The 14275-nt window shown below is 52.5% G+C and overlaps 2 protein-coding genes and 1 pseudogene across 2 annotated transcripts; 2 read left to right on the top strand and 1 right to left on the bottom strand.

Moving 5' to 3' along the window:
- The first annotated feature begins 7 nt into the window (after nt 1–7).
- LOC138811649 (EP300-interacting inhibitor of differentiation 2-like) lies at nt 8–1477 on the top strand. Its single transcript, XM_069999347.1, has one exon. The coding sequence runs from the start codon at nt 164–166 to the stop codon at nt 929–931; it is 768 nt and encodes a 255-aa protein (XP_069855448.1). The 5' UTR covers nt 8–163; the 3' UTR covers nt 932–1477.
- Nucleotides 1478–5735: 4258 nt separating this feature from the next.
- LOC138811419 (EP300-interacting inhibitor of differentiation 2B-like) lies at nt 5736–6155 on the top strand. Its single transcript, XM_069999174.1, has one exon. The coding sequence runs from the start codon at nt 5736–5738 to the stop codon at nt 6153–6155; it is 420 nt and encodes a 139-aa protein (XP_069855275.1).
- A 3910-nt stretch (nt 6156–10065) lies between these two features.
- LOC138811638 (selenoprotein V-like) lies at nt 10066–14235 on the bottom strand (annotated as a pseudogene).
- Between the last annotated feature and the right edge of the window lie 40 nt (nt 14236–14275).

The raw sequence follows: 14275 nt of genomic DNA, 5'->3' as shown, positions 1-14275 counted from the left end.
GCGGCGTCCTCCCCGGTGCGCATTGCGCTCGTGTTCGCGCTCTCGCGTGGACGCACGGCGTCGCCCCTGGCCACGTTATTCCATATTATATTTTTTTTTCCAAAAAAAACCCAACGAATTTTAATTCCGGGAGTCAGGTCATTGACCCTCGGCGCCCCGTACGATGTCCCAGCTGCCCGCCGACAGCAGCAGCAGCAGCGGTGTCCCCTCGACGGGCGCAGCGAGCGGGGACGGCGACATCCCGCCAGCCGAGGTAGGCGGCGGGAGGCGGGCGCCGGCCGCGGCGCAGCCTGACGAGCACCGGGGAGGCCCGATGGCGGAGGCCCGGGGAGGCCCGATGGCGGAGGCCAGGGACGAGCCGCTGGCGGCGGCCAGGGATGGACCGGTGGTCCCGGTGGCGGCGGCGGCCAGGGGAGGCCGGATGGTGACGGCCCGGGAAGGCCGGATGGCGGAGGCTAGGGGAGGAGGCCCGGTGGCGGCGGCCAGGGGCGGCCCGATGGCGGCGGCGGCGGCGGCCAGGGACGCCCGGATGGCCGAGGTAGCTCGACTTTTGGGGGAACCATTGGAAGAAGACGCTCCCGAGAGCAGACCCCGGTCTCGATCCGGGAACGCCGGGGCGCTGGCTGCGCTGCCCTATCTCCGCCTCCGACACCCCCTTAGCGTGCTAGGCATCAATTACCAGCAGTTCCTTCGCCATTACCTGGAGAATTACCCGATCGCTCCCGGCAGGATCCAGGAGCTGGAAGAACGCCGGCGGAGATTTGTGGAAGCGTGCCGGGCCCGGGAGGCCGCGTTCGATGCCGAATATCATCGAAATCCTCAGCGGGTGGACTTCGACATTTTAACGTTTACCATAGCCCTGACCGCCTCCGAAGTGATCAATCCCCTGATCGAAGAACTTGGGTGCGATAAGTTTATCAATAGGGAGTAGCTCCCGGGACGCCACCAACCAACCACTCCGAGAAAAACCTCTGCTTTCAAGTCAAATCCATCCTGCAACTTGGTTTTGGTGTTCCTTTTGGTTTTTTTTTTTTTTTTTTTTTTTTAAGTCTAGAGTGAGGGCCCCAGCTGGAGAAAAACAACATCAGAAAAGAAATAGAGGGACTGGGGGGGGGGGCGGGGGGGGGGCGGGGAGAGGCAACGGTGGAGCAGTGTAACCTGGCAGGCCCTAGGGCCACCCCGACCCTCCTCCCTGGGTTCTATTCTCAGCCCTGCAAAATAAATAATCATCCTAATAAATTTGAAGAGTAGAAAAAACAAAGATAATGTTGAAACCACTGGACGACTCCTGTAATGTTGACTTTTGAGTTTGTGATTGATCTAGGAGTTTGTGCTTGCTCTAGATTTTTCCCCCTTTCCCTGACGTTATAAAAATGATCTTCTCTCCCCCCCCCCATGTGACTTCATGAAAAAAAAATAATAATAAAAGTTTTGGTCGCTCCATGTGATTTCATGAAAAATAAAGGGTTTTTTGTTGTTGTTTTAATTGAGCCTTGGATGAAGAAAAATTGCCAATAGTAGAGTCTATGAAGAAGAGCCAGATAGTGATGATAATGAATTACAACTTGCAGTGGCTCACACCTGTAATCCTAGCTGCTCAGGAGGCTTCGATCTGAGGATCACAGTTCAAAGCCAGCTCCAATGAACCGCCAGAAAACCAAATGTGGCACTGTGGCTCAAGTGATAGAGCATTCACCTTGAGCTGAAGAGCTCAGAAACAGCATCCAGGCCCAGAGTTCAAGCCCCATGACCTACTGGGGGGAGGGGAAGAATTACAACTAGTCAGATGCTGGTGGCTCATGCCTGTAATCTTGGTTACTCAGGAGGCTGAGATCTGCAGATCTCTGTTCACAGCCAGTCCAAGCAGGAAAATCCATGAGACTCTTAGTAAACTACTCAGAAAAGGCTGGAAGTGGCGCTGTGGCTCAAGTGGTAGAACACTAGTCTTGAGCCAAAGAAGCTCAAGGACAGCACCCGTGCACTGAGTTCAAGCCCCTGGACAGGCTAAAAAATAAAGAGGAAAAAGAATTACAACTGCGGGTGTGAGCACTAGTGGCTCACTCCTGTAATCCTAACTGCTCAGGAGGCTGAGATCTGAAGATCGTGGATGGAAGCCAGCCTGGGCAGGAAAGTCCATGAGACTCATCTCCAATTAATCAGAAGAAGTCAGGAGTGGCACTGTAGCTCAAGGGGTAGAGTGCTAGCCTTGAGCAAAAGTAGCTCAGAGACAGCAGCGCCCAGAGTTCAAGGCCCAGGATCAGAAAAAAATAAAAATAAAATTGCAACTGTATCTCTAGGACTGCAAAGCAGTAGAAAGAATTTGACTATGTTTAAGTCTGTGTTCTCTTGTGTCACTTCAAGTTTGTCCTGTGAGACTGATTTTCTGCTCCCTGAGGCATTTCAAATGATAAGTATATGTTGTTGTACATGTTACGTGATAAATTGTGTAGGTTTGTTTTGTTTTGTTTTTTGTCAGTCTAGGGGCTTGAACTCTGGGCCTGGGTGCTGTCCCTCAGCTCTTCAGCTCAACAGTAGTACTTTACCACTTGAGTCAGAGCGCCACTTCTGGATTTTCTGGTGGTTTATTGGAGATAAACTCTCATGGCCTTTCCTGCCTGGGCTGGCTTTACTGTGACCCTTAGATCTCAGCCTCATGAGTAGCTAAAATTACAGGCATGAGCCACCTGCGCCAGGCCAATACATTGTGTTTTTAAAACTACACATTTTGGGGGGGGGGTCCGGTCATGGGGCCTGAACTCTGGGCCTGGGCACTGTCCCTCAGCGCTTCAGCTCAAGGCTAGCACTCGACCACTTGAGCCACAGCGCCACTTCCGGCTTTTTTCTTTTTGCTTATGTGGTGCTGAGGAATTGAACCCAGGGCCTCAGGCATGCAAGGCAAGCGCTCTACCACTGAGCCACCTTCCCAGACCCTAAAACTACACATTTTTTTTCTTTTGTGTTTTTGTTTTGTGCCAGTTCTGGGGCTTGAACTCAGGGCTAGATGCTGTCCTATGGGTTTTTTGTTTTCTTTTGTTTTTGCTCCAGTGCTCCTGCTCTACTAGAGCCACAGCTCCATTTCTAGCTTTTTGGTAGTTAATTGGAGAGAAGAAGCACATGGACTTTCCTGCAAGGACTGGCTTTGAACTGTGATCCTCAGATCTCAGCGTCCTGGGTTGCTAGGATTACAGGCATGAGCCCTCAGCACCCTGCTATAAAATACAGAACTTTTTGATTATTCATTTCTTTTTTAAATTTTTTTTATTGTGAAAATACTGTACAGAGGGGTTACAATTACATGGGCAAGATAATGAGTACATTTCTTATCAAGCATTGTAGCCTCCTCTTTTGTTTCCCCTTCCCATCCCTTCCCATCCCCCCCCCGCCCCTCCCACCCAATCCTCCTCCCTGATTATTCATTTCTTTTACTCAGTTTGTAATCTTTATAATTTTGATTTAAAGACAGCCTGGGCAGCAAAACCTGTGAGACTCTTATCCCCACTAAGCCGCCAAAAAAGCTGCAAGTGGATCCTATGGTTCAGGTGGGAGAGCACTAACCTGAGCAAAGCAGCTCAGGGACAGCATCCAGGACCTGAGTTCAAGCTTCAGGACTGACACCAAATATATATATATATATATATATTTTTTTTTAAGTCATCTATTCACAAGTCCTTGTCCCCTGCACTTGACAGAACTCAGCCATAGTTCCTGTTGCTTATGATGTATATACCAGCAAATCCAAATTTCTTTTTCACTCACAAAAGTTGACAAATTATATTAACTGATTATATATGTTGCATTTTCTTTTGTTTTTGTTGTTGTTTTTGTTGTTGTGGGGCTTGAACTCTGGGCCTGGGCACTGTCCCTCAACTCTTCAGCTCAAGGCTAGCACTCTACTACTTGAGCCACAGTGCCACTTCTGGCTTTTTTGTGCTTATGTGGTGCTGAGGAATCGAACCCAGGGCCTCATGCATGCAAGGCAAGTGCTCTACCACTGAGCCACCTTCCCTGCCCATATGTTGCATTTTCATTAAGAAATTATCTCAATCTCCCATGGCTCACTCCTGTAATTCTAACTATTCAGGAGGTTGAGATCTGAGGATCATGGTTCAAAGCCAGCCCTGGCAGAACATCCATGAGACTCTGATCCCCAATGAATCAGAAAACTAGAAGTGGACCTATGGCTCAAAATGACAGAAGGCTAGCCTTGAGCAAAAGAGCTCAGGAACAGCGTCCAGTCCCCTTGACCAACAACAACAACAAAATTTATCTTGAGCCAGGCAATGGTTACTCATGCCTGAAGTCCTACCTACTCAAGAAGCTGAGATCTGAGGGTTGAGGTTCAAAGCCAACTCAAACAGTCAAGTCTGTGATGTCATTATCTGAGTTAACCAACAAACCTGAAATGGAGTTATAGCTCAAGTGGTAGAGCCCTAGCATTGAACACAAGAGCTCAGGGATATTGTTCAGGCCTGGAGTACATGTACACGCACGCACACACACAAGAAATGTTAAAGATGGGCTGGGAAGGTGGCTCAGTGGCAGAGCGCTTGCCTTGCATGCATGAGGTCCTGGGTTCGATTCCTCAGCACCACATAAGCAAAAAGAAAAAAACTGGAAGTGGCGCTGTGGCTCAAGTGGTAGAGCGCTAGCCTTGAACGGAAGAGCTGAGGGACAGTGCCCAGGCCCAGAGTTCAGGCCCCACGACCGGACCAAAAAAAGAAATGGCTGGGAAGGTGGCTTAGTGGTAGAGTGTTGCCTAGCATGCATGAAGCCCTGGTTCAATTTCTCTGTACCTCAGAAAATAGAAAAAGCCAGGGGCTGGGAAGGTGGCTTAGTGGTAGAGCGCTTGCCTTGCATGCTTTAGGCCCTGGGTTTGATTCCTCAGCACCACATAAGCAGAAAAAGCTGGAGGTGGTACTGTGGCTCCGGTAGCTGTGTGCTGAAGAGCTGAGGGACAGTGCCCAGGTCTAGAGTTCAGGTCTCACAGCCGACCAAAAAAAGAAAAAAGAAAAAGAAGCTCTGTGGCTCAAGTAGTAGAGTGCTAGCCTTGAGCAAAAGAAGCTGAAGGACAGCGCCCAGGCCCTGAGTCCATGCCCCAGGACTAGCAAAGAATAATAATAAAATAAAAAAAAAAAACACGTTGGTTTTTTTTTAAAGGCAACTGAAGGGTTGCTTCAAGTTTGCACATGTAAAATCTGCAAAGTGCCATTAAGAAGGGAGTTGGAAGCGGCGCCTAGTGGCTCAGGCCTGTCATCCTAGTTATTCAAGAGGCTGAGATCTGAGGATCTCGGTTCGAAGCCAGACAGGGCAAGAACATGAGACTCCTCTCTCCAAGGAACCACCAAAAAACTGCATGTGGAGCTGTGGCTCAAGTAGTAGAGCGCTAGCCTTGAACATGAGAAGCTCTGGGACAGCGCCCTTGGGACCGTCACACACTAAAAGGAAAAAAAGCGAGTTGGAACAAAATCGTACAGGGCACTCCCTCGGAATACTGAACTCAGACTCGGGTTGCAGACGTAGTGGCACCCTGTAGACGCTAGGGGACGCTCGAGGACCACGTAGACCTGCACCAACTCACGCATGCGCAGTGGCTTCCCTGCGGGCGCCGAACCTCCACGCACGCGCATCGCGCCCTAGCAGGCGCCGAGCCTCCACGCATGCGCCCAGAGGAGCTCCACGAGTGCTGGTGCGTTGCCTAAGACCACGGCGCGGTGCCCGGGCGGTACGGGACGACCATGTCCGAGCTGCGGGGACGGCGCGGCCTCCCGGCGATGAGCGCCGTGGACGATGACATCCGCGAGGTGCTGGACGCGGGAGCGAGCGGCCGGTTTCTGGCTCGGGAGATGCAGGCGATCCTGTTGGCCGAAGCGGCCCGATCCCGGCGGGTCCCGGGCCAGGCGTCGGCGCCGCCGCTGCACGACCCCCCCGGGCTGCTGGCCATCCGCGAGCGCATGTTCCACCACTACCTGACCCACTCGCCCAGGATCCCGGTCCGCATCATGCGAGACATCGAGGAACGCCGACGGCTGTTCGTGGAAGGCTGCCGGGCCCGGGAGGCGGCCTTCGACGCGGACCCCCCGGAGCTGCGCCCCGACGCGCTTGCCTTCACCCTGGCCCTGGCGGCCCAGCACGCCCGCGGCCCCCTGGGGGACTGAGCGGGCGCGGGGGGGCGTGGCCGCCAGGGTCCGGGGGGTGAGGGGTGGGGGGTTAGAGGCCGCGATCGAGGCTGGGGGGGGGTGGGGATGAGCAAAAAAGCACACGCGAAAGACGCAGCGCGGAAAGCGCACGGGGGGGGGGGGGCAGACAAAAAGCAGTCGGAAGACGCCGCCGGGGTCTGGTGACGCTGGCGCGAGGAGGGGCAGTGTGTGGGGGCACGTGGGAGGACGGGACGAGGTTCCCCGCCACCACCATCCACCCCCCATCCCCACCCGCCCATCCCTCCCTCCCCTCGGGACTGCCCATAATCCCACCTTCTGCAACCTCTGCAGACTGGTCCAGCGTCGTTTCGCCAAGAGAGCATGGTTTATCCAAAGACAGACGTCACGAGGAAAAACAAAAAAATTTTTTTGCCAATGATGGGATCCGTAGAAATGAACCAAGAGGAATAAGAAGAAATGAAGGAGACATTCCCCTCCCCCACTCCCCCACCCCCACTGTTAGGAATCCAGTGGTTGAGATTGGAGAACTATGGAGAAAACCTGGAAATTGTGCACTTTGGGGTCGCTGTGGATCAGCTGATGGATCTCAGTGTCACAGATTCTTTGTGCGTGTTAGTGTTTTCTGAAGTGCTTCAGTAACCATTCCGATAGAGAACATTGTATGTCAGTGTGTTTCTCAGGCCCTGTGGACTGTGTGGTTGTGGGAAGAGTGTTGAGATAGAAGCTTTCTGTTTTAGGGTATGCATCCATTCATCAGACTTAGAAAACAAAGTAGCTAAAGATATGCCCAGAGAAATTAAGCAGTATTCCTACTATTGTCTTGTCTGCCCAGGTGGAAAATGGTTCCTAAAGATGGTCTTTTGTTAGTGGTTTGGGTGTTTAAACTTGGGTTTTGGTTGTTTGTACTGTATGGCTTTGAACAGTTTTCTGAATGCATATGCATATTTATATGAAGTATAGGTATTCTGTTTTCTAAAGTCAAGGTGAGGGGCTGGGAAGGTGGCTCAGTGGTAGAGCGCTTGCCTTGCATGCCAGAGGCCCTGGGTTCGATTCCTCAGCACCACATAAGCAAAAAGAAAAAAGCCGGAAGTGGCACTGTGCCTCAAGTGGTAGAGTGCTAGCCTTGAGCTGAAGAGCTGAGGGACAGTGCCCAGGCCCAGAGTTCAGGCCCCACGACCGGACCCCTCCCCCCCCAAAAAAAAGTCAAGGTGATATATTCTACCACCACTTGGGTTGGATTTCTCTCCCTTCCTCCCTCCTCAGACTGGGACTTGAACTCAGTACTTGATGCGTTCATTCATGGGCTGGCACTTGACCAACTAAGCCATGCCCCCTACTCCTAGGGTTTTAACAACTACAATGTAAAGTTGTATCTTTAATTAGAGTGAATTAGTCATCTTTTGGATGTCTTGGTTGTTTCAAAAAGTTTTATACTTGCTATGTACTTATGTTATCTAGTGTTCTTTTTGACAATACTAGGATTTAAACTCAAGGACCTTGTGCTTGCTATGCAGGCGCTCTACCATGTGAGCCACACCCCCAGCCCTATGGATTAATCTGTGTTCATTCTCCCTACAGTAGAGTTGAATACAGTAGAGTTGCTGAAAAGCAGATGTATTTTCAGTATTTTAAATGAATATTAACACATAACTGTCCTTGGGCTTCTCCAGGGTTACCTTCCATTCAGCCTGTGCTGGGTGTTCCTGTATCACCACAACCCCGCCTACCAGACTTGGCTTTGGAGGAATGTGACAGTGTAAAACCACTTTCCAGGGCAATACCCACTGCTCATTGGCTTATGGGTCTGTCTGGGCAACAAGGACTAAAAAAGTTACCACTGTGTGGGTGTGGTCAAGAGGCAGGGGCAGGGGCTGGGAAGGTGGCTCAATGGTAGAGCGCTTGCCTTGCATGCATGAGGTCCTGGGTTCGATTCCTCAGCACCACATAAGCAAAAAGAAAAAAGCCGGAAGTGGCGCTGTGGCTCAAGTGGTAGAGCGCTAGCCTTGAGCTGAAGAGCTGAGGGACAGCGCCCAGGCCCAGAGTTCAGGCCCTACGACCAGACCCAAAAATTAAAATTAAAAAAAAAAAAGGCAGAGGCAGGAGGAGCTCAGTCTGAGGTCTCTGCCTAGGCAAAAAGCAGAGACCCTACCTGAAAAAAAAAGGGAGAGATGGGTGCTGGTGGCTCACACCTGTAATCCTAGGTACTCAGGAGGCTGAGATCTAAGGATTGACGTTCAAAGCCAGCCCAGGCAGGAAAGGCTGTAAGACTTATCTCCAATAAACCACCAGAAAACTGGAAGTAGCAGTGGGGCTCAAGTGGTAGAGCGCTAGCCTGGAGCTGAAGAGCTGAGGGACAGCGTCCAGGCCCAGAGTTCAAGACCCACGACCGACAAAAAAAAAAAAGGCTCAAGCCCTAGAACATTCCAGGTCCTAAAATAAATACTGCCGAAAACAAAGTTAGCCTTTTGTGATTTGAGATGAAAAACTGCCTTCCTACTTTCTCCTGCAGAAAACTCTTAAGGTAACTACATTTGTGTGTTTGTGTGTACTTGTACTTGTAGGTCTGCTTAACTGAATCATGGTTTGAAAGGCTTTGCTACTCCAGTGTTTTAATTTTTTTTGATTATTGAATGTTAACATTAAAATTGTCTTAACTCCAGGGAATAATAGTGAACTGGCATTGTACTGCTTTTCTGATTGTGTGCGTGCGTGCACATGTGCACACAGGCATACCAGTCTTGGGGCTTGAACTTAGGACCTGAGTGCTGTCCCTGAGCTTCTTTTGTTCCAGGCTAATGCTCTATCTGTTGAGCCACAGCTCTAGTTCTGACTCTTTTTGGTAGATAACAGTTGGCTTCAAACTGCAAACCTCAGATCTCAGCCTCTTGAATAGCTAAGATTACAGGTGTGAGTCACCAGTGCCCAGTTTTTCTGATGTTCAGTTGATTTTCTCTTGTAGAACTTTAAATTCAACTCATTGTAGTTTTTACAAAACCTGGTGGTATCTCCTCCCCTCCCCCGCCTCCCATTTTGGATAGTAAAACTTTTGAATGAAAATTGGCATCTTATAATGTGGTCAGCCTCCAGTTCTTCATGCCCTAGATGTGTATGAAATTTGCCTCCCAGAGAAGGCTGGCGTGTTATTGGTTGATAATATTCCAAAATTTGTTTGTTATGGTTATTGTATAAGAGGTTTTTGTCTGTAAATTAAATGCTGTTTGTTTCTTTATATTTTGGTGCTCTATTAAACTTATTGACTTCTGTTGTTAATCTGTACTTTTTCTTTGATATATAATACACAAAGAGCAATAGTTTTTTCCTATCCTAATCTTTATGACCCTGTGTGTGTGCATGCACACATGCACACACATACTTGTGTGCCAACACTGGGGCTTGAACTTAGGACCTGGGCATTGTCCCTTAGCTTTTTTGCTCAAAGCTAGTATTCAATCACTGGAGCCACAGCTGTCTTTTTGCTGGACACTTTCCTGCCTAGTCTACCACAATCCTCAGATCTCAGCCTCCTGAGTAGCTAGGATTACAGGCCTGAGTCACCAGCACCACAAGCTTTCTTCTGCGCTTTTAATCAAGTTGTTCATGAATATATATATATTCATATCGCTGGATTCCTGACTTCTGGCTCCCATCTTCATTTTCTCAGGTCCAACCAGCCTCAATTTCCTCCCACTAATGCCAACACAGCAGCACCTGAGTCTTGGGACATATAAGTTGCCAGCCACTGGCATCCCTCTCTCACTTTCCAACACCCCTCTCTGATCCAGAGTGAGGGAGATTGGGGAGTACAACAGCAGGCGACTTGGACTTGCTTGGAAGCAAGAGTGGCTTATGCAGACACAGGCAGACCGGACACGGGGAGGCAGACTCTCTGTATTTCCCTCTTTGCCCCTCCCCACCCAACCCTGACCCCAGCCACCATCAGAAAAGGACCTGGCAACATTTCAGCCCTTCTCATCATCTTGCTGAGGAGGCTCCTGAGATGGGGAAAGGAGAGAAAAATAAATATTTTATATATATATATAGATAGATAGATAGATATAGATTCCTACATAAGGTACATATATGTGATCCTATGCATTCTATAGATTACAACGCCCATTCTATTCTTGCTAGTTTTCAATATGTACCAGGCAACCACAGTTCAAGGACAGTACCCAGGCCTTAAATTTGAGCCCCAGGATGGACACAAAAACAAAAATACCCTGCATCAAAGGTATATGTATGCAATGAAAATCAAAAGCTGGGAAAGCAATTCTACTTTTGTAACTGGGTAGTTACAAAAATTGTTTTATATATTTCGTTTTCTTTTTTTTTTTTTTTTTGTCAGTCCTGGGACTTAACTTGGAATCTTGGTACTGTCCCTGAGCTCTTTTGCTCAAGGCTAGCACCCTACCATTTGAGCCACAGTGCCACTTCTGCCTTTTTCTGCTTATGTGGTACTTAGGAATCGAACCCAGGGCTTCATGCATGCTAGGCAAGCATTCTACCAGCAAGCCACATTGCCAGCCCAGGCCGTTTTTTGTTTTTTTTTTTGTGAGTCGTGGGGCTTGAACTCTAGGCCTGGGCACTGTCCCTGCACTCTTCAGCTCAAGGTGAGTGCTCTACCTGTTGAGCCACAGCACCACTTCCGGTTTTCTAGTGATTTATTGGGGATAAGGGTCTCACAGTTTTTCCTGCCCAGGCTGGCTTTGAACACTGTGATCCTCAGATCTCAGCCTCCTGAGTAGCTAGGAGTCCAGGTGTGAGCCATGGAGTGTGACTTGACTGTGCTGTTTACCTGACAGGGGGCTTTCTCATGGAATCATCCCAACATGCCTAATTTACAGGTGAGGATAACAGAGCTAGCTGAGCCGTGCAGCCCCAGCCCAGCCACTTCCCTCCTCTGGTGGGGGAACCCTTCACAGTCCCAGCCCCTCACTCACCTCCAGCCCCACCATTGCCTGCTACCTTTTCTTGAGTTCTTCACTAATAGTTTGTATAATTTTCTTCATCCCAGATTCGTCCACAAAGCCATCGCCTTTCTGAGCATGGAGAAGAAACCCCCCCCAAACATGATTGTCAACCCCCCCTCTTTCCCTCAACCCTCAGGACCCCAGCTCCAGCTTTCCTCCCTCTGTGTCCATTTGCTCAGAATCACCTTCTTGGAATGGACCAATCTTCCATCCACAAATACTTCAAACTCCCCAGTAGCCTCTGCAGCGATTTCGTCCTCCTGGGGTAGGAGGAGAAGAAGAGGGGAGTAGGGTGGAAGCTGAGCACTCCCCCTCCCAGGAGGGAGTGGGGATAGGGGGGCCCTGACCCCCCTCCACATCCCAGACCAACCAGCACACTTACAAAGTCCAGAAGATTTGGAAATTGCTGCTCCAAGCTCTTTTTCAGTATAATATACTGAGGATGGAGATGGGGGTGGTAAGGTCATGGGAGGGGGAGAGTCGGGGAAACAGGGATCCCTCCCAGTTGGGATGGCTCTGGGCTTCTCCCATATCCAAAGTCACAACTACTCACCCGAAGGCCGTAACTTCAGAGGCCGCTAGAGGCCAAGGACAGGGGAAGGGAGACAGAGAAGAGACCACATCAGTATCTTCCCAAGCCCAATGGGGCTCTGTGAAGACCCACAGTCATCCTACCTTCCTCCCCTGCTCAGAACCGACCCTAGTGTCACCCCACTGTGGAGACATCTCTGTCCATGCTGCTGCCCTCACTTCAACTAGCTGGCCTCCCCACACGGCTGAGGGTCCTGCCCCAGGGCCTTTGTACTGGACATGCTATGCAGAATGCTACTCCCCCAGGTTTCTGGTTTTTTTTCTTTTTTTTGGGGTGGGGGGTCCAGTCGTGGGGCTTGAACTCTGGGCCTGGACACTGTCCCTCAGCTCTTCAGCTCAAGGCTAGCACTCTACACTTGAGCCACAGTGCCATTTCCGGCTTTTTTCTTTTTGCTTATGTGGTGCTGAGGAATCGAACCCAGGGCCTCAGGCATGCAAGGCAAGTGCTCTACCACTGAGCCACCTTCCCAGCCCCAAGGTTTCTGTTTCTGCTCCCTTTTCAGAGAGGCCCTCCTGACCACAGCAGCTAAACCTGTGACTTCCTCAGATCCTTTTGTCCTCGGCAGCCCTCTTGGATGGCTGACCACCTGATAGCTATAATCCTAGCTAATAAGGAGGCTGAGATCTGACAATCCAGGTTGGAAACCAGCTGGGGTAGACACAAATTGGAAATTCTTATCTCCAATAAGCTAGCAAAAAGCCAGATGTGGAGGTGTGGCTCAAGTGGTAGAGTGCCAGCCTAGCAAGGGTCAAGCCCTGTGTTCTCCCACAAAAAGAGGCTCAGAGCCAGCGGGGGTGGGGGGGTGGGGGGTCAAGTTAGCTCCATTCAAAGCCAACCTGAGGAAGAAAAGTCCCCAGGAGACTCTTACCTCCCATTCAACCATGCAAAAACCGGAAGTGGCTCTGTGGCTCAAAGTGGTAGAGTGCTAGCCTTGAGCAAAAGTGCTCAGGGACAGCGCCTAGGCCCTGAGTTCAAGCCCCACGAGCAACGCCCCCCCCCCAAAAAAAAATCAGAGCCAGAGAGCACAGTGAATGAAGCTCAGCTCCAGAAATATGAATGAATGCAAGAGAATAAAGCTGAGAGCCCCAAAGTGGGATCTGAAAAGCCAGCTCTCCAGCCCCAAGGAGACGGGATAGGAGCAGCTGCCGGGTTTGCAAAGTCACAAGCAGGTCCTGCCTGACTCCCCAGCCCTAGAGCAGCACCCAAGGCCTTCTCCCCAAGGCCTCTCCCCAGGAAGGGGTGCGGGGAGCCCCTCACCAGTAGTTCACCCGGATCAGGATCCTCTTGTGCAATTGTATGTCCCTGTTGGCGGGGGCGAAGGTGTTGGAGACGAAGGAGGACGACGGGGCCGGCGGGAAGAGCAGCCCGGGAACGGGGGTCTCGAGCAGCAGGGTGGACGACAGGGTGCCGACTGAGGACGAGCCCAGGGAGGGCTCCAGCTCCTTGGAGGCCGAGGGGGAAAGCGCGGGAAGCGGGCCCTGCAGGGTCCCCGCCGCCCTGGCGGCCGGGGGTGGCGGCACCGGCTTGGGGCCCTCGGGGGCGTCGGGAGCCGGGGGCTCGAGGGGCTCCGGGGCGGGTCCCGAGGCGGCCCCCGGGAGCCGGAGCTGGCTCGGGGAGGCTTCCGCCCCCGGGGCCGGAGGAGCGGGCGTTGGGAACTGGACGGCAGCTGGGACCGGGGCCGGAGTCCGGGTGGGAAATGGGGTCCAGGCCGGCGCCGGGGCCACCAGAGCTGGTGCTGGGAACTGGACCGGAGCTGAGGTCTGGGCCGCGGCCGGAGTCCGGGTGGGAAATGGGGTCCAGGCCGGCGCCGGGGCCTGGGCCGGGGTCGGGGTCCAGGCCGGGGTCTCCGGAGCGTCTACCCGGTCCTTGGCGTCGAGCGAGACCGGGATCTGGGTCTGGGCCGCGGCGGGAGTCTGGACTGGAATCTGGGTCCGAACTGGAGCCGGGGTCCTGATCGGGGTCGGAACCCGGACTGGAGCCCGCGGCCTGACAGGGATCGGAGCCCGGCCCGGAGCCGGGAGCCGCCCCGGGGCCGGGGGCCGGACCGGCGCCGGGGTCCGGACCGGGATCGGGGGCCGCCCCACGGCTGGGGTCGGAGTCCAGGCGGGGGTCACTGGAACCACAGTCTGGCCCGGGAGGTCGGCCTGGCCCAGGAGGTCGGTCTGGCTCCGTTGGTCGGTCTGGCCCGAGATCGAAGTCTGGGCTGGAGCCGGGGTCCGGACTGGGATCGGGAGCCGGACTGGAGCCGGGGTCCTGACCGGGATCGCAGTCCGGACCAGAGTGGAGGTCCCGACCGGGGTGGAGGTTCGGATGGGAACCGAGGTCCTGACCGGGGTGGAAGGATGGGTCGGCGTCGGGGTCCGGACCAGGGTGGCAGCCCGGCCTGGGGCCGAGGGCCTGCGTGTGGTCGGGCCTGGGGTTGGCGCCTGCTGGTTCATGGCAACCCGGGGATGGAAGTCCGGCTGCCCCCAGCTTCCTGGGGCCAGAAGAGCATCTCCCGCCCCAGGGTTCTAAACGGGGGGCGACCACGGGGTGGGGGCACTGTTACACCGGGG

Source organism: Dipodomys merriami, unplaced genomic scaffold (genome assembly GCF_024711535.1).
Source record: "Dipodomys merriami isolate MVZ:Mamm:240054 unplaced genomic scaffold, mDipMer1.0.p SCAF_106, whole genome shotgun sequence".
In the NCBI taxonomy this organism is placed as follows: Eukaryota; Metazoa; Chordata; class Mammalia; order Rodentia; family Heteromyidae; genus Dipodomys; species Dipodomys merriami.
The sequence above is the reverse complement of the archived record's forward strand: the minus strand, read 5'-3'. Positions and strand labels throughout refer to the sequence as shown.

Bases quoted from the DNA above. Each gene is read 5' to 3' on its own strand.
- LOC138811649 (XM_069999347.1), top strand. From the start codon at position 164: ATGTCCCAGCTGCCCGCCGACAGCAGCAGCAGCAGCGGTGTCCCCTCG.
- LOC138811419 (XM_069999174.1), top strand. From the start codon at position 5,736: ATGTCCGAGCTGCGGGGACGGCGCGGCCTCCCGGCGATGAGCGCCGTG.